General features: G+C 51.2%; 1 protein-coding gene across 4 annotated transcripts in view; it reads left to right on the top strand.

The window, feature by feature from the left end:
* ANPEP (alanyl aminopeptidase, membrane) overlaps positions 1-16982 on the top strand; it is a 31876-nt gene extending 14894 nt beyond the window's left edge. For all 4 annotated transcript variants that reach the window (XM_083411935.1, XM_083411934.1, XM_083411932.1 and 1 more), the window contains exons 4-21: positions 906-1042; positions 1212-1338; positions 2445-2599; positions 2952-3065; positions 4002-4145; positions 4469-4534; positions 4831-4896; positions 7371-7543; positions 7777-7853; positions 9182-9321; positions 10516-10571; positions 11656-11803; positions 12070-12161; positions 13022-13132; positions 14442-14609; positions 15213-15353; positions 15453-15534; positions 16405-16982. In XM_083411935.1, coding sequence (XP_083268061.1) covers positions 906-1042; positions 1212-1338; positions 2445-2599; positions 2952-3065; positions 4002-4145; positions 4469-4534; positions 4831-4896; positions 7371-7543; positions 7777-7853; positions 9182-9321; positions 10516-10571; positions 11656-11803; positions 12070-12161; positions 13022-13132; positions 14442-14609; positions 15213-15353; positions 15453-15534; positions 16405-16554 — 2147 coding nt within the window. In that variant the 3' untranslated portion in view covers positions 16555-16982. The remainder of the gene's footprint in view (positions 1-905; positions 1043-1211; positions 1339-2444; positions 2600-2951; positions 3066-4001; positions 4146-4468; positions 4535-4830; positions 4897-7370; positions 7544-7776; positions 7854-9181; positions 9322-10515; positions 10572-11655; positions 11804-12069; positions 12162-13021; positions 13133-14441; positions 14610-15212; positions 15354-15452; positions 15535-16404) is intronic.
* The last annotated feature ends 1128 nt before the right edge of the window (positions 16983-18110 follow it).

Genomic DNA, 18110 nt, shown 5'->3' with positions numbered 1-18110 from the left:
AGGGGGTCTGTGTCCATTGGAATGGGGGAGAGAAGTCTTCGAATCACCAGAAGTTTGGGGTCCAAGAGCTGCTGAATCAGCCTTCCTGAAAGGAAGAAGCCTGTGTGGAAGGAGGGAGGTGATTTCCCTTGGGACTCAAGTACAGAGGCTCACGCCAAATTCCCAGGCAGAGTCCAAAGAGTCCATTAGGATGCACGCTATATAGGCAGATATGTCATCTTACCTGTTCATCCTCTACCCAATCACCTTCTGCCACACCAGCACTCCACCCTCTCTCATCCAACCACAACTGACTCAACCCCTTCCCCTTTTTTACTGTGCCTGTCGATCCTCTTTGTATGTTGAATGGAATTGGTTTCCCCCCTTTAACAGTCAGCTGTCAGGTTCCTCTTTAACTGGTTCTTCCCAGGCTTGTGGTCAGTTCACACTGGCCTCACTATTAGTGGGCTTAACAGTAATTCCACCTCAGCCATCAGGGCTGGCACTGTTGGGAGTTGTCCACCAAATGAGAGAAAAGGAAGCAAGTGAGGGCAACTGGAAAAACGTGCTGGAGGGAGAGGATCCTGCTTCAGAATGGACTCAGCCACAGAGCAAAGGAACTGCGAGAGCAATGCACAGCATTGAGCTGGGTGCTGTCATTTGAGAGCAGGACCCTCTTGCCTCCTCCTCCTCTCTGGGGTAACAATGCCTGTTTGCCTGGTGTTAACTGATGACACTCACAAGGTGAATGGCCACATTCAGTCCAACAATGTAGTCTACCAACTGCACTGGGATTGGGACCCTTGGACTCCAGAAACTGCAAATGGAGACAAAAAGTTATGGGGTTTTGGGGTCATGGTTGGGTCTTGACTTTAGGCAAGATCAGCAGAGCAGGTTTATGGTCTCTTCTCCTCCCCGCACTCTAGGCACCACACAGATGCAGCTGGACGGACAGCTTTGGAACCGGACAGTATTTCAACCCACACTCAAGATGTCAACCTACTTGCTTGCTTTCATCGTCAGCCAGTTTGACTATGTGCAGGGAGAACACAATAACTTCTCGGTAGGCGTGGCAGTGGGGGAGACCGCCTTCTTCTTGAGGGCCTCGGGAGCTCTCCCTGCTCGGAGGGATTTCTGGGCACTTATTCCAGGCAGGGACCCCAGGCCCTGCTCCCATCCAGGCTTGGTCCTCCGCTGACGATCCTTGCTGAGACATCCCTATTTCGTTTCAGATGCGAATTTGGGGCCGCCCCAAAGCCATTGCAGAGGGCCAGGGAGGCTATGGCATCAATGTCACTGGACCCATCCTGGCTTTCTTTGAGAGGCATTACGCCACACCTTACCCGCTCAGCAAACTAGGTTGGTGCAGAAGCAGGAGGGAGGGCTGACCCGAGGCTCGAGGCTCGGGTGGGAAGTGGGTAGTGGGGGCTGGGGGAGCCTGCAGGGGGAAGGTGAAAATGACCTTGGTAAGATTGTTGCCCTGTGCATGGCCAACATTTGATGCCCTCCCCTCCTCCTTAAGCCTAGTAAAAAGGAGCGGGATTTGGGAAGGGCATGCAAGGCTCTGGCAGGGTCCTAGAGCCCTCCTTACTCCTTCTCAAAGCCTGGTGAGTGCTTGCCCAGCTTTAGAAAGGAGGGCTCTAGGACCCTTTCAGAGCCCTCACACCTCCTTTCCCGAAGCTGGGCAAGCAATTCCTGGACTTTGAGAAGACCCTCTCTTTGGCTGCGTGCCCAGTACCTCTGCACCACTCACACTGCCCTAAATCCACCTCTGCTCTCACAATTTGTTCCTGCTTATTCTGAAGCCTGATCTCCACTGTCAGAGGCATTAAATGCCTCTGAATGGCAGTTGCTGGGAATCACTAGCAGGGAGTGTTGCTGCTGCTGCTGTGCTCAGGTCCTGCTTCTGGGCATCACACTGGGACATCTGGTTGGCCTCTGTGAGGACAGGATGCTGGACCAGATAGGCCCTCCTTGGTTCTTATAACCTCCTTCTCCTGACTGTTCAACTTATGATGTTTCCACAGACCATGCTTAGAGAAACCTAGGATGTTCTGGAAGTCTTGGGCTGCAACTCCCATCAGCCGCAGCCAGCTTGGCTGTGCTGGAGTAGACAATACATCCATGCTGGCTGGGCCTGATGGAAGTTAATAGGATGACGGTATGATAGTTTTGGAAGAGACCCAAAGGCTCATCTAGTCCAAGCCCCTGCAATGCAGCTAATCACAGAGGTAGCTCAAGACACCTGGAAGGCAGCAAGGTGGGAAACCTGGCTTGGGACTTCTGTTCCCTGTGGCTGAATGATAGGGCAGGTCTGCAGCCCCTCCAACTCTTTACAGTATGATAATGCTCTTCACAAGTGGCTTTTCACTGCTTGTAAAAAGACCTAGGAGTGACAACTGACTCCCAGCTGTGGAAGCCTGGCTGGTGGTCCCAGCCTGGCTCATGGGACATTCTCTCCCCAGACCAGGTCGCCCTCCCGGACTTCAATGCTGGCGCCATGGAGAACTGGGGGCTGTTGACCTATCGTGAGAACTCCTTGCTCTTTGACCCGCTCTTCTCCTCCATTGGGAACAAGGAGCGGGTGCTGACCGTCATCGCTCACGAAGTGGCCCATCAGGTACTCTCTACGGGTTTTGGAACCACACGGGCCACTTGAGTGGGGAGGGGGATCTTGCACTTGGGTCCGGTTGATGGGCTTTTACGTGGGGTACCTGGTTGATCACTGGGAGATCTGAGTGCTGGACAGGATGGGCTGTATTCTGGTCTAGCTGCAGGGCTCTTTCCAGGAACCTCTGCTCAGTCAATAGACCTCTTCACTCTCATTGGCCGTTTTCTGAAGACTTCTCCCAGCCCATGAGGTGATTGTTGGCTGGGCAGCTGACACACTTCAAACCCACCCAATACCATGCACCGAGGGAGTATTTGAGGGGGCTTTAAGGCTGACTAACCTCCTGCTTCCCCACCCCCAGTGGTTTGGGAACCTCGTGACCCTCCGTTGGTGGAATGACCTGTGGCTGAACGAGGGCTTTGCATCCTATGTGGAATATCTTGGTGCCGATGCAGCGGAGCCCACCTGGGATATTGTAAGTTGCTTTTGTGAGATAGAACAGGGCTGGATGGTGCTGGGAGGCTTCTGAGGAATAATGTAGCTCCTGACCCAAGTCCTTCTCAGGCAGCCTGAGCTCTGCAAAGGTAGCTGGCAAAAGGAGAGGGCTGGGTAGTGGGGGGTTTGGAGACATATTCACCCTGGAAACCAAAGATGGCTGCTTCCAAGTGATCTCAAGGTCCCTGGATTTCTCTGAAGGTGCTGATAAGGTCTTTCATACACTTATTTAAAGCACCTTCACCTCACTGCAAGAATTCTGCGAACTGTAGCTTACCCCTCATAGAGCTACAATTCCCAGCGCTCTCAACAAACTACAGTTCTCAGGATTTTTGGTGTGTGCGTGTGCTTTAAATGTATGGTGTACACAACCCCGGTCTCCCCACAAAACTATAATTTTCATGGCTTCTGAGAATTAAGCTGGCTTGAGAAAGAGAACTAGCTCAATTGGTAGAGCATGAGACTCTTAATCTCAGGGTTCAAGCCCTGCATTGGACAAAAAAAGAAAAAGAAAAGAAGAATTCCTGCCTTGCAGGAAGTTGGACTGGATGACCCTCGTGGTCCCTTCCAACTCCATGATTCTATGAAAATAAACCCACACAGAGGCAGAGTGTGGATGCGGTCCATGTAGGAGTGAGGGAAGAGCTGGTCTTATGTTGTGGCAATGGTGTGGTTGCCACTGGAAGGGGCTCCCGTGTGGCACAGGAAGAGCCTCCAGAGCATGATGGGTCCCCTTTCCAGGTAGAAAGAGATGTAAATACAGTAGCGGGCAGTGAGCTTGGACCAGGGAGAACTAGATTTGAATCCTTGCTCAGCCATACAGCTTTTGACCAGTCACTGTCCCCCACCACACACTCTTACCTAAGAGCGTTTGTTGTGAGGATGGACCATGAGATTTTGGGGAACTGATTTGCAGAAAGACCTGATGGTCTCCAACGAAATGTACCGTGTGATGGCCATTGATGCACTGGCTTCCTCGCACCCGCTGTCCTTCCCCGAAGCGGAGATCAACACACCAGCGCAAATCAGCGAAGTCTTTGATGCCATCGCCTACAGCAAGGTGCGTGTGCCTTGGGTGGTTGGGTCTGGGGGAAGGTGGAGTGCCTGCCTCTTCCCTTCCCAGATGGAGCAACTTTGGCTGCAGAGAACTGAGCTGGGAGCAGCTGCCACCTCTCCCTTGGTACTTCAAAGCCAAGACTGGCAGAGGGCCACCCACCTATGAAAAGGTGGTGGTTCTGAGAGGATCTGCTGCATTACTGGGGCTCGTGGAATTATCCAAGCCTGGCTTTTGGGATTTACATTTGGGTGTGGAACCATCATGGGGGGGAGTGAGAGAGGACATCCTGTGGCCTCTCCCTTCACTGCCCTCTTCTCTCTCCACAGGGAGCTTCAGTCCTGCGGATGCTCTCCGAATTCCTCACTGAGGACCGCTTCAGAAAGGGGCTGCTGGTAAGGCCTGTCTTGGCAAGTGCTGGGTCGTTCATAGTGATACCTGCACTGCCCTGGGCTGGCGCTTCCTCCCCCTGCTTTGCCATGGGGTGGGGTGTGTGGAGTGGGGAGAGACCTGGGTGAGCAAAGGGGAGGGTCTGTGCGTTCCCACCTCCCCAGCAAACTCTAATGGAGCAAAGGCAATGTGGGCTGCACACCAAGGAGGCGTGGGCTTCCCAAGGGCCCAGTGGCAGCTGGGGTGGGGGGCATCAGTCTCTCTCCCTCCCTCTCTCATTCACCTTCTGTTCTCTCTGCAGTCATACTTTCAGGCCTTTGCATATGGAAACACCGTCTACGATGACCTCTGGCATCACCTCCAGTTGGTACGTCCAGTTGTTCCTTCCATTTAAAATGGCAGTGGCTGCTTCTAGTTAGGGTGGAAGGGTCATAGCTCAGTGGGAAGAGCATTTGCCTTGCAAGTCAAAGGCCCCAGGTTCAATACCCATTGATGTCTCCAGGGAGGGGCTGGGAGAGGCTCCTGCCTAAAACCCTGGAGAGCTACTGCCAGTCAGTGTAAACAATACTGCGTTAGATGGACTCAGTAAAAGGCAGCTTCCTGTGTTCCTGGCCAGGCAGTGTCTGGAGGCTACTTCTCTCAGCTGCAGGTGGGGGTGAGCCTTCTTCCAAGGGGGAGGAGGGGCTTTCATAGGTCTCCCAACCATTGTTGCACCCTAGTTAGACAATGGTTTGTTCAACGTGATAGGGCTCATCCAGACTTGCCCTTCTCCTGTGGAACTGAGTGGTTTCCCATTTGTCCTGCACTTTCTAGGCACAGGTCTGAGAGGTTTTGCCCTTCTCTTGCTGCTTTCTCCTAGAAAACACCCTCATTAGCAATAGATTGGTGCAAGTATCAATCTGGGAAAAACTTGATTGACGTTTGCTCCGATTTGGCAGTAGAGATTGGGTTTCCCTGCGGAAAGGCAGCGGGGGCAAGAGCAAGTCTGGATGAGTCCATATACACAAGGTTGTTAGACACAATATTGTTTGCTGTCTTGCATGAAGTTGCCTAATCCATTTTCAAAAGCCCATCCTTATTTATAAGAACACAATTGCTTTTTGTCTTCAACGGGCAAACAGTCATCCTCTTAGCTAATTTCTGGAATTCTCAGAAACATCTGGAAACTGTGAACACACACACACACACACACACACACACACACACACACACTCCTTGGCCAAATATATTTCCCCTGGCCTTCCTCCAGCCTCTCCCCCCACCCTCAAGGATGGGCTTTCTAGATTCTGGGTTATCTTTGGAGCTTTCCTTGAAGCCATTGACTTCTCCTCAGCAAGCATGCATTTAGCCCTGTGATGCCAGGAACTCAGGTCTTTGAATGAGCATGGCTTGGCCAAGGCTGGCTGTGCCTTGGTCCAACAGCTGCCTGGGTCTTGGACTTGCCTGCCTCAGGATGGTTGCATTGATTGACTTCCCTGGGCCCAAATGTCCCTTCTGCCCGGTTGGCTCCTTTGCAGTGCAGCTCCCTTTCACTCCACGATCTCCTTCTTGGGCTTTTTGCTGAGCGCTGCTTCCCTGTGTGTAACAACTTACAGCTGTGCATTTGGCATCACCCGAACAACCGTTGCTCAAACCCTGAGCTCATTTTGAATCCTCCTCTCCTGCTGGCATTTTGCTGTCAACAGATTTTAAGCATGTCCCCCTACATCAGGGCTGCCAGTCAGCTCATCTCCTGCCCTGGGCACTGCCCACTTAGACGGGTGTCAAATTTGGCTGAAGAGGGAAATCCACAGGATCTGAGTATAGCTCAGCTTTCCTCTTTTTCTGCTCTGTTCCTGCATTATCCACCACCCCATGATTTTCACCCTTCCTGCTTATTTAATTGGCTCTACATTTTCTCTTTTTTTCTCCACCTCCTCCCCCCAGCCCACTCTGCTTTTGCATATTCCCTCAAAGGTTGCCTCTTCTTCCAGGCCTTAGGTTTTTCGCTCCCACCGGCCTCTTCTCCAGCTGCAGGAGCCTCAGTGACTGTGACCTGCTTCCATCTCTCTTTGCCACCCATTCCCCTCCTTCAGTCGCATCTCTCACTGTTTAAGTTTAGACTGCAAGCTGCTGGGGGCAGAGACTTTCCTTTCCCTTGCTTGTGATGCTGAACAAGTCAGTGTCTCCTGTGCTAAATACTGGACCGACTTCATTCTCCAGAGAGGGAGGGAGGGAGGGAGGGAAGAAGAGAGCTTCTCATGGTAGCTTTTGTTCTTGGGCACTCTTTGCTTTCTGGCATGACCCTGTGCCAACAGCCCCCCTCCCTTTCCTTCTGCCTCTGCACACGACTTGATGGAGGAGGCTGAAAAGGGGAGGAACAGCTCCCTTATACCAAGTCAGAGTCTAGGTCAATCTAGTTCAGTATTGTCTACACTGACTGGCAGCAGCACACCAGGGTTTCCAGGAGGGAAGTATCTCCCAGCTAAGGACTGAACCTGGGACCTTCTGCATGCAAATCAGATGCTGAGCTTTGCCCTTTCCCCTTAAATATTACCTTTGGGGTTTTCAACAGAACTGGGTTATTTCCTGGTTCTCCATCCATAGCTATGAGGACTAAACCCTTATGTGGGGCTGGAGGGCTCAGCCCTAGGAGGGCACCTTGAAGCAACATAGAGTTTTAGCAAGGGGTGTGTGACTGTGGCCAGAAGCCACAGCTGAGTGTTTTGCATTGATTGCATCTGACAAAGCTTATGGTGCCATAATGCGTTTGGTAGGCTTTACGTTGCCACAAGTCTTGATTGTTTGTTTTTTTTTTGCTATGAATCCCTGTGCCTCATTAACACTCCCTCCCCTGGACAGGCAGTAGATGATGACAAGTTTGAACTCCCTGGCACAGTCAAAGAAATCATGGACCGGTGGACCTTGCAGATGGGCTTCCCAGTGCTGACTGTGGACACCTCTACTGGGAGCCTCACTCAGAAGCATTTCTTGCTGGACCAAACATCTGTTGTTGACCGACCCTCACAATTCAAGTAAGTAGGGGGCCCTGAGCCACAGACTCCATGGAAGGGCCACATCCAGTCCAGAAAGACCTGGAGGAAAGAGTGTGCTTGTGTCCAGAGCATTGTGGCCATTGGCAGTTCCTGGCAGGGCATCCCTAGACTCCCTGGCCAGTGCACTCTCCTTCTCCTCCTTCTTGGAAGCCAAGAGACCTTTTGCTTGATTCAGGACAAGGGAGGACACACCTGTTTGTCTCTTTCTGCAGCTACACCTGGATCGTCCCTGTCTCCTCGATGAAGTCAGATAATCCAATACCCTTGTACTGGCTCACAAGCACAACAGGTACCCTTCACTGTGACCATCTTCCCAGCTTTACCGTGATGTCACTGGGATTATTATTTCATTCAATTGACTTTTACTTAAAATATACCCACTGAAATTCATGGCCATACCTAACTGAGGACCATTAATTTTCAAAGGGTAAAAGTTTGTTGAATACAACTTCTTCTTCTCCTCCTCCTCCTCCTCCTCCTCCTCCTCAACATATTACCCACCCTTCACCAACAGGCCCCAGGGCAGTTTACAACTATTCAATATTCAATATTCAAAATAGCTAAGTTGCAGTCACAGGAGTAGGGTGGGTCCTGAAAACATGTATCTTAGATGTGAAAGGCCAGAGTAAAGAGGTTTGTCTTCAGCATACATGTGGGGAGGGAATTTCACAACTTAAGGGATGCCACAGAGAATGCCTTCTTCTCCCAGGTGTTCTGGACCGCAGACCCAAAGGAGGCCTCATGGGAGTGGTTGGGTGCAGGATAACAAAGAAGGATGCCCAATGATCAGTTCTAGTGTTTTATTAAGAAGAAGGTTGTGGACTTGCAGTAAATCAGCCTGCCAGGTCTCCTAGCCTTTACAGACATGGGACGGGCACCTCAGCAAGGGGACAGATTGTCCGCACCCAAGCAAACATTCATACATTTTTTAAATACACAAAGCAGTATATGTCACTTTGTCTAGGACTTCTCACCGCTTCACCTGACTAGAGGAGACGACAGGTGGCAGCTACCCAAATCTTACAGATAGTTCCCCTTTCTGGGCTCAGAGCCCAGCACCCAAGCCCATAGATAAGGATAACATCAAAGCAAGCCAGTTAGCAAAAAATATAAACATATATGAGTTCGTTGCTACAACTACCAATAAATTATGGGGTTATCTTGACTACTGAGATGGTGTTTGCAGAGCGTCCAGAACAGTTCACCTTTGGATCAACACACTGGGCCACCCCCACAAGTTTCTGAGGGTGGAGGAACTACCAAGAGGGCCCTCTCTGCTGATCGTATCACCTGGTTGGGTCTGTAGGGAACAATATATTAGGCCTTATATACAGATTATATCCAGACCAAAGTACTGGATCACCCCAACCTTGCAAGATGGTTGCTTGGTTGAGGCTTTTAAGTAAGCTTTGTAGTCAAGGAGGCAAAAGTGGCACCATACTATTCCCTGGCTAGCTCGAGGAGAGGGACAGCCATCCCCATTGCCAAGAGATGCCTTTCTAGCCATCTTTCCTAGAACCATACTTTGTAGCTGGGCCACTCTGAGCCCACCTTGGCAGGGGGAGGGCAGTTGGCTCTAGAGCACACGCAAGGTCACCCCTCTCTCTCTCTTTGCAGCTCAGAACTCCAACTTCTCAATTGGGACTGATCCTGCCACGTGGCTGCTCCTCAACATTAACGTCACAGGATATTTCCGGGTGAACTATGACCAGCAGAACTGGGACAGGCTCCTGGAGCAGCTGAAGACAGACCACCAGGTAGCCACAGACCTGGACTCCCTCCCCCCCCCCTCTCTACACAACCAGGGTCCCATTCATCTGAACACAGCCAGGTCTCCATCTTCCTCCAGTTCAACTTCTCCAAGGTCTAACTGGAGAGTCTGTGAGGCAAAGGCTTCTCTCCCCCCCCCCCCCGCTGCCCCCGCAGCCCTTGAAATACCATTCGCTTTGGTGACTGATGGAGATCTGTGTTGGGGAAATACTGTTCCTGACTCAGTATTATTTCTTTATTTCATAAAAGTTATTCACTACTTGATTGTAAAAAAACACACACACCATCAAAGTGGTTTACAAAAGGTAAAACAGTAAAATCAAAGGTGGGAGGGAATTATTCTGCTGAAAATGGCTCCCAGAGTGGCTGACAACAACCAGTAGTACTATAAGACTGACTTTGCTCCCAGGGTTAAAATCTAAATGACATAGCACAAAAGGAAATGGGCTGTTTCGGACAGACTGGGAGCCTCAAACCAGGGACTGGTCCACAACTCTGAACTAGCAGGAAATGTCAGCAGTGTTCTGCCTTCATCATGAGTCTCGGGCGAATGTGGGAACCTGGCCTTGCAAGGCGGGTGGGGCAGGGCTCCCCTATGCTTGGACTAGGCTTGGTCTAACACAGGGGTTTTCAATCTTTTTGAGTCCACAGCTCCCTTGACCAACTACAGTACATTCTTTCTCTGGCACCCCTGTGGGGCTCAGGAGCCCAGTTATGTCACCCCTTGCCTGCAGCCTCTCACCCTTCTTCACACACCCTCCCTTGTGGAACGTTCCCTCAGCCTCGTCTCCTCTCCTCTCTCCTTGGGAGTCCCGAGGGCAGCTGCTGTTGCCATGCCTGGTCTCTGAGCTGCCCCCACACCAAAGAGAGGTGCCCCCCAGAAGCACCATTCGCCTGCGGAGCTTAGAGCCAGGGCTGCTACAACAAACAGCTGTGCAAGCCTTTGGGAGGCAGAGACGTAAGAGGGCATCAGAGGAGGGAGGAAAGGAAAGAGAGACAGAGGCCAGTGTTGCCCACGACACCCCTGACCATCTTTCAAGGCACCCCAGGGTGCCACGGCACACTGGTTGAAAACCACTGGTCTTACGTTTCAGCTCCCTTCCTGCCCTCACCCTTTCCTACCAGCCTGTCCCTCCCTCCTGTTCCTTCCATCCTGACCAGCAACTTCTGCTGTTTTCCAGAAAATCCCAATTCTTAACCGTGCTCAGCTGATCGATGACTCCTTCAACCTGGCCAGGTGAGACTTTGGGTTACCTACAGTATCTGGGAGTCACTAATCTCCATATACACCCCATTCAAGCCGAACCTCTGTCCAAGTGCCCCCTGGTGGCGTATGAGGATACAGCAGGGTTCTTGTACTGCTTGGATGCAGAAGTGGCTATTGTCGGTGCTCTCAGGTCCAACCTGCCTGGTCCTTCCTGGGCTGGCCTCTGGAACCAGTGAGCCAGTCTGGGGTTGACGCACATTCCCCCACCCACTTATGTGGAGTGTGCATGCTCTGATTTTTCCAAGGCACCCAGGCTTACTGCTGCTCTTGTGTAAAATCGAAAGAGTGTGAGGTGCCTGAGCTCGTCTGCCCAGAAATTTCCCCTTGGAAAGGTCCATTGGGTCCCCTAATAGTGACAGCAGGGCACTTTGCCCATGCTCAGGAGCTTCACATCTTCCTGGGCCAGTCTTCCACATCCTGAGGCCTCCGGATGTTTTGGATTACGGGCACTTTCAGACTGTTGCAGCTTTTGCATGGGATCCAGTCACATCTTTGCAAATTTGGATTGCCTCATTTTAGTTAACTGGGACTTTTGCACAACCAAAGCTGCTCTCCCAAAAGAAACTGGCTTTTTGCAAGAAGGGAAGTGATGAGGAAACAAGTAACTGCACATTTATTCAAAATTCAGTCTAAACTATTTAATTTAATCCATTCAACAAAATGGATGGACTCAAACCAGTGATGCCAGCTTTTCAAATTCTGATAGTCATTTACACCTTCAGCATCCACTTAACCCTAACCCCTTGCCGCTTAGTACCCTCTAGGCAATCCTGCCCCGGAGTACAGTACCACCCTCATTGGGAACCACTGGTCTAAAACACCTGGAGGGCTCTAGGTTGCAAAAGGCTGCATAAGTCTCACTGCTGGCACTGCAAACAGGACTCTGGGTTAGGTTTTGATCCAAGAATTGTGGGAGTGGGGTGTGGGTGGGCAATGACTTCCTGTGGTCTTGGTGGCCTTAAATGCAGGGCTGCGGAACTGTGCAGGGGATGGGAGGGGCCCCACCAGCCTGCTCCACACACACCCTCCACCCAAAGCGGTCTCAATCTTCCAGGGCAAATTACACCAGCACGGAGCTGGCCCTGAACACCACCCTTTACCTGGGGAATGAGAAAGACTACCTGCCCTGGAGTGCAGCACTCAGCAACCTGGGCTACTTCCAGCTCATGTTCGACCGCAGCCAGGTGTATGGGCCCATGCAGGTGAGCTCTGGTCGTGGTGGGCATGGGTGGGGGTTCCAGGGACGAGGGGCTCCAGGTGGGCTGGGAGGGAGGAGGAGAGAGTGTCACTCCTGCACCCTCGGAGAGCCCCCCCCCAGCCTCACCCTACAAATGGGGAAGGGCATTCCCAGCCAATGCTAATCAGGGATGGAGTTGGGCAGGGGGCTACAAGGCAGGCATCGGCCCATTTCTTTCTTAGAGAGAATGTTGCCTAATGACCGCTGCGTTGTGCTCCTCTCCCTCTGCAGAAATACATCCAGAAGCAGGTCACTCCTCTGTTCAATTATTATAAGAACCTCACCGCTAACTGGACCAAAATCCCAGATGGCCTGATGGACCAGTGAGTTTCCTTGGACTGAGGGGAAGGTGTTGGGGGGGGCACTGGAGGGGCTAGGCTGGGGTTGACAACTGGCCTGGTTGGGGCAGGAGAACCCTCAAAGGAGGGGCTAATCTTACTGGCCAACTGTCTCTGCAATGCAGCACTGGGGGGGGGGGTGTCTGTTGCCTCTTGCTCCTCTTTCCAACTCTCACTTTGGCCCTGGGCAGGGGGGAGGTGGGAAGATAAGCCTCCATCCCATCATTTCACAGTGGCAGGGGAAAAGGCTGAGAGGCTTCCTCTGTGCCTGAGGAATAGTGCTCCAAGCTGGGAACCATAGCTGTCAACTTTTCCCTTTTCTTGCAAGGAGTCCTATTCGGTATAAGGGAATTTCCCTTAAAAAATGGGAAACGTTGACAGATATGGTGGGAACACACTGTGCCTGGGATTTCCAGGTCCAAGCTGCAGCCAGGAGGCCTCCTGAGTTGCTTTTCTCTCCAAGTCATAGAACCACCAAATTGTAGAGCTGGAAAGGACCCAAGCTTTATGAGGAATGGTTGAAGGAACTGGGTAGGTTTAGCCTGGAAAAGAGGTGACTGACAGGAGATATGATAGCCATCTTCAAATACCTTGAGGGCTGTTACGTGGAAGATGGAGCAAGCTTGTTTTCTCCTGTTCTGGAGGGTTGGTCTCGGACCAATGGCTACAAGTTACAAGAAGGGAGACTAAACATCAGGAAAAACTTTCTGACACTAAGAGCGGTTTGACAATGAAATGGTCTCCCTCAGGAGGTTGTGGACTTGCCTTCCAACGCCAATATTCTATGATTCTATGACCTCAAGGTTCATCCAGTCCAACCCCCTGAGTTTCCTTTCCTTGCCCAGGTACAACGAGATCTCCGCCATCAACACAGCCTGCTCCTTTGGCATCTCTGAGTGCCAGAACTTGGCCAGTGACTTGTTCAACACTTGGATGAATAACCCCAGCAATAACCCGTAAGTGTTTGTGGCTGTGCCTGAATGGTCTAGGCCAGACCTCTGGGGAGCCCTCTGCCCCTTGAGCAGGCCAATCCCTCAGGCTGGTTTGGGTTCACATCCACACCAAACAATGAAAGCACATTTGTAGAACTTTAACAGTCACTGCTTCCCCAGGAAAATCACAGGAATTGTAGTTTACCCCTGGCAGAGTTATGATTCCCACTACCCTTAAGAAACGACAGTCCCTAAGATTCTTTGCAGGAAGCCACATGCTTTAAGTGTGGAAGTGGCCCTCGCTTTTTCCAAATGTAAAGGTTGCAATCAGATACATCATTTCCAGTAACTCCCATAGAGCACAGAGAGTAAGCATGCACATGGTTGCATTGGAGAGGCAAATCCTCTAAATCAGTGTAACAGCAGTGCCTTTTTAGGCCAGTCAGGCAAGCTTGCATCTCTGTTTCGTTTTGCAGAGGAAGTCTACTCCTGCAGGATCTCAGGACACAAGAGTGATCCGTGTGTCCTCAGCAGCTGCTTTGCCAGCTAATCATAAATTTAGTTTATTTATTTAGCAAGTTTTATATGTCACTTAATCAAAAACAAATACATTTCTAAGAGTGGTTTGCAGACCAGTATTATTATTGTTTATTTACCATATTTTTCGCTCTATAACATGCACCAGACCATAACACGTACATAGTTTTTAGAGGAGGAAAACAAGAAAAAAAATACTCTAAACGAAATAGTGGATATATGATTTTTGTGGTTCATGCTGTGGCCACAGACATGTGATCTGACAGTGAGTTTGGAGTAGCCGAAGGCAAAAATCCTGAGGATCCATGTGGATCCATGCTTTGTAACCACGGAGGAGGGAAGGAAGGGGAACCATGGATCCTCTGCTCATGACTGCAGCAGATCCCCCCCGCCACCCGCAGGCATTCGCTCCATAACACGAACAGACATTTCCCCTTACTTTCTAGGAGGAAAAAAGTGAGTGTTATGGTGCAAAAAATATGGTATATCCCACTTTTCTCCTGGACCAGGGCTCAAGGTGGCTTACAAATAAAAAATGTGGAACAAAGATAAAATAAAAGAACTAAAAATCATTAAAAAAATCAACTAAACACCAATAGGATTAAAACAATATATGTAAAAATAAACCTATTAAGAATAGGATCTGTTAATAACAGCAATAAAATAGTAGCATAAAATATTCACTGGGGTGTAAATGCATATCTTAAGGGCGTAAAATGAGTATTTTAAATTGTAAAACAGAAAATTTAATAAAAATTATGCAAAAAATGAATCGTTTCTTCATTCTCGCCTTCAGGATCGCACCCAACCTGCGCTCTGCCATCTACTGCAGTGCCATTTCTACAGGTGGGGAGGAGGCCTGGGACTTTGGCTGGCAGATGTTCCTGAATGCCACCGTGGTGTCTGAGGCTGACAAGCTCCGTTCTGCTTTGGCCTGCAGCCAGGAGCCCTGGATCCTCCAGAGGTGAGGTGGCCCCAGCCGGACAAGGCCCTTGTAGGGTGTGGAGGTGGGGATGGGGAGGATGCTCCAGGCTTCTTCAGAACCTAGTGACGAGCAGGGGCCAACCTTCCTCTGATCAGGCCTGTGGCCCCTTTCGCCTGGGAGATGCACTCCCAGGAAGCAAGTGGCAAGGGGCAGATGTGGTCTTCAAGGACTGAATAAGGTGGAGAGAGGGCCAGGTTTCAGCCAGGAGAGGGCCTCTTGGTGCCAGCCAGTGGCGCCAACTTGGGCCCGCTTTCACTGCGATGGGATGACATTGCAGCGCAGTACGAGCACACGCGCTCCAGAGCCACAGCAATGCCTGAGCCTCCACCGTGGGGTCTCTGTCTGCCACACGGCCTCCACCCACAGCTGCAGCGGGCCCCAACAGAGGCCCATGGCAGAGTTGCAGGCCCTGGCCCAGTCGCCGCTGGGACACCTGAATGCCAGAGATAAGGCAGCGGCGGCGGCGGTGGTGGTGGTGAGGTTGGGCAAGGGTGAGGTTTTGTGTGTGACCAGTCCCCAGGGTTCCTTGGAGTTGCCGCCAGTGGTGCCAGCTCAAGGACCTGCCCCCATCCGCTTCCACAGGTACCTTGAGTTCTCGCTGGACCCCACGAAGATCCGCCGTCAGGATGCCACGTCCACCATCATCAGCATCTCCCGCAACGTGGTTGGGCAGGGCCTTGTGTGGGACTTTGTCCGGGCCAACTGGAAGACACTCTTTGAGCAGTGAGTGGGGTGATTTGAGCTGGTGACAGGGGAGGGGCATTGGTTGAGTGTGCCCAGGCTCACCCTTTCCTCCCGTTACCCCCCTACCCACCGAACCAGGTACGGCGGAGGCTCCTTCTCCTTCTCCAACCTGATCCAGGCGGTGACGCAGAGATTCGCTTCCAACTTTGAGCTCCAGCAGGTAAGGACCGTATACAGTCGGAGGAGCAGGAGGGAGGCCTGTGCAGAGTGTGGGTGGGGGACAAACACCTTGATGAGCCAGAAGGCATGACCCTTCGCAGGCCACCCAAAGGATGCCAGGCACTCCTCAGAACACCCAAGGCTTGGTGGGGTGCTGGAAAGACCACCCCATGGATCTGGGCCACAGCCTCCCCCAGTTCCAGACCCCCACATCTGTCCTCCATTTGTTTGAAGTGGGGGCTTCCAACCTGCCCTGGGCAGCCACACTTTAATTAATAAGGGTTATAGAGTAAATTAAACAACTGATTTTTTAAAAAAAACCACAGGTGTTTTTTTAAAGGGGCTACTCAGGTGAATTGTACGTCCATCCCCTCCCCCCACCCTGCTCACCCCTGTGGCTACTGTTGTGTTCATTCTTTTTTTAAAAAATATATTCCTTGCCTTCCACTAGCAGGTCCCAGGGCAGGTTGCAACAATTTAAGTGTTAAGAAGTGGGCCAATTCTTTACCAAAAAAATGAGTTCTGTTCTACATGGGCTGCTCACGTAGCAAAGGATGGTTACCCCAGTGTAAAGCAAATGGCACTTTTTAGTTAAAAATCCATAATTGCTTGTTTATGTTCCACCTCCCCTCCAAGGTGGAATATACATAAATGTGATAGATAATTCATCCGCACAACCACCCTGCAAGGTAGGTTAGGTTGAGAAAAACTGGGACTGGCCCCCAAGGTCGTCCAGTGAGCTTCATGGCTGAGTGGAGGGGGGGATTCGAACCCAAGTCACCCAGGTCCTAGTCCAGCGTTTTGACCACTGCCCACACTCTCCGATGATGACAGTGATGACCCCCTGCCTGCTTTCTCTCCCTCCCGGCAGCTGGAGCAGTTCAAGGCAGACAACGCGGATGTGGGCTTTGGCTCAGGGACACGAGCGCTGGAGCAGGCCCTGGAGAAGACGAAGGCCAACATCCAGTGGGTGGCTGCGAACAAGGAGCCTGCCCTGAAGTGGTTCCAGAGCCAGCTGTGAAGGTCTGAGGGATCAGGCTGAGGTTGTCTGCAAGCAGTTTTGCTGCCTGTCTTTCCACGGTGCTCTGGAGTCCCCCTTTACTGCCAAAGCTGTCTCTTCTCCCCCATCCTTCTGTGAGCCTCGTCCTGCTCCTTCCTGGCCACTGAAGAGGCCTGGCCACGTCCACCACCCCAGATTCCTTTCTGCTCTGGGGCAAACGGCCACTCTTGCTTCTTCGCACTGCCCAGAAGCCTCTTCTCTTGCACTGCCTGTATCCACATCTGCCTCAGGGGTCCTGGGAGGGGGGAGGGAGGGGAAAGAGAGAGGGGTCCCCCTCTTGACCATGGTGATGTTCCCCCGCCCAGAAAGCTCTGTATATTTTTATACCCCTAACTTTATAAATTTTTAAACCCTAACTTTATAAATTAAAAATAGTATCCTGAATTATATGCTGTTCTTTAATTTATCAGTGGGAGGGGGGTTCTCTGTAGCTCTGTGTACCCCCCCCCCAAATCCTTGTGAATTGAAAGAGAACAAGTCTTTGGGGTTGGGGAGTGGGAGAGAGAGAGAGAGAGAGAGAGAGAGAGAGAGAGCCTAAATCAGTGGTTGCAAACTTTTCCAGGCCACTTTCCCTTGGTTCCATAAACCCATCCCCAGTGCCCCTGCTCCACCCTATAAAAGCTGCTTGCACTAGCCACTTAGGAAGATAATAACACAATAAAATTCAAAGCAGTAACAATTAATTGCACGTTTATTCAAAATCCAAGTAAAACCATTAAGTTTAATTAATTCAACAAAATGGATGAAATTGATCCGGTGATACCAGCTTTTCAAAGTCTGGTAGTCATCTACACCACCAGCATCCCTGGCTGCCCCCTTGCCTCTTAGCAGCTCCCTGGGGAGGGGGGCAGTTCTGCCTACTTTGGGAACCACTGGTCTAAAACAAACAAAACCAACCTTGGATCCAAGCAAGAAGACTGCCGCTTATTAATCATACAAGTTGTTTGGTTTTTTTGCTACTTTTATGTGTATGGCCTTGTGGGTCCTCACAACAACCCTGTGAGGTAGGGCAATCGCCGGACAGAGAGGGCTCAATGAGTTTGTGGTTGAGCAAAGGTTTGAAGAACCCAGCAGGTCCCTGGGAGCCAAATCCCCAACTGCGCTCGCTGCAGTCAAAGTGGGTCTTTGGACTGGAAACCTCCAGAGAGAGAAGATGCTGCTGTCCTGATTGTGCCCCAGCATTTGGGAGCTCTGAAGAAGAGGATCTCCTGCTGATGGGGACGAGGATGCCTTCAGTGCAGGTGGAGGGTGCTCAGGACAACCACAGGACCTCCTCCTCTGCTGTAGCTTCTCCTCTGTGGCTGCTTCTCACCCAGCAGGCTCACCCTCTTAAGGTCTGGCTGCTCCACAGGAAACCACAGGAAGGGTACTGGGTGGGGAGGTCCCAAGTAGCTCTGTAGGTGCCGTCCTGAGGAAACCAAGAAAGGAGTCACAGGTGGTTAGGGAGAAGCAGCTATCAGGCAGCACTCTGTCAGGCGAACTTAGTTCTGGAACCTATTTATGTTGTTTTTATAAAT

Source organism: Podarcis tiliguerta (genome assembly GCF_965153285.1).
Source record: "Podarcis tiliguerta genome assembly, chromosome: 14".
In the NCBI taxonomy this organism is placed as follows: Eukaryota; Metazoa; Chordata; class Lepidosauria; order Squamata; family Lacertidae; genus Podarcis; species Podarcis tiliguerta.
Note: the sequence above shows the minus strand (reverse complement) of the source record. Positions and strands in the feature narration are given on the sequence as shown.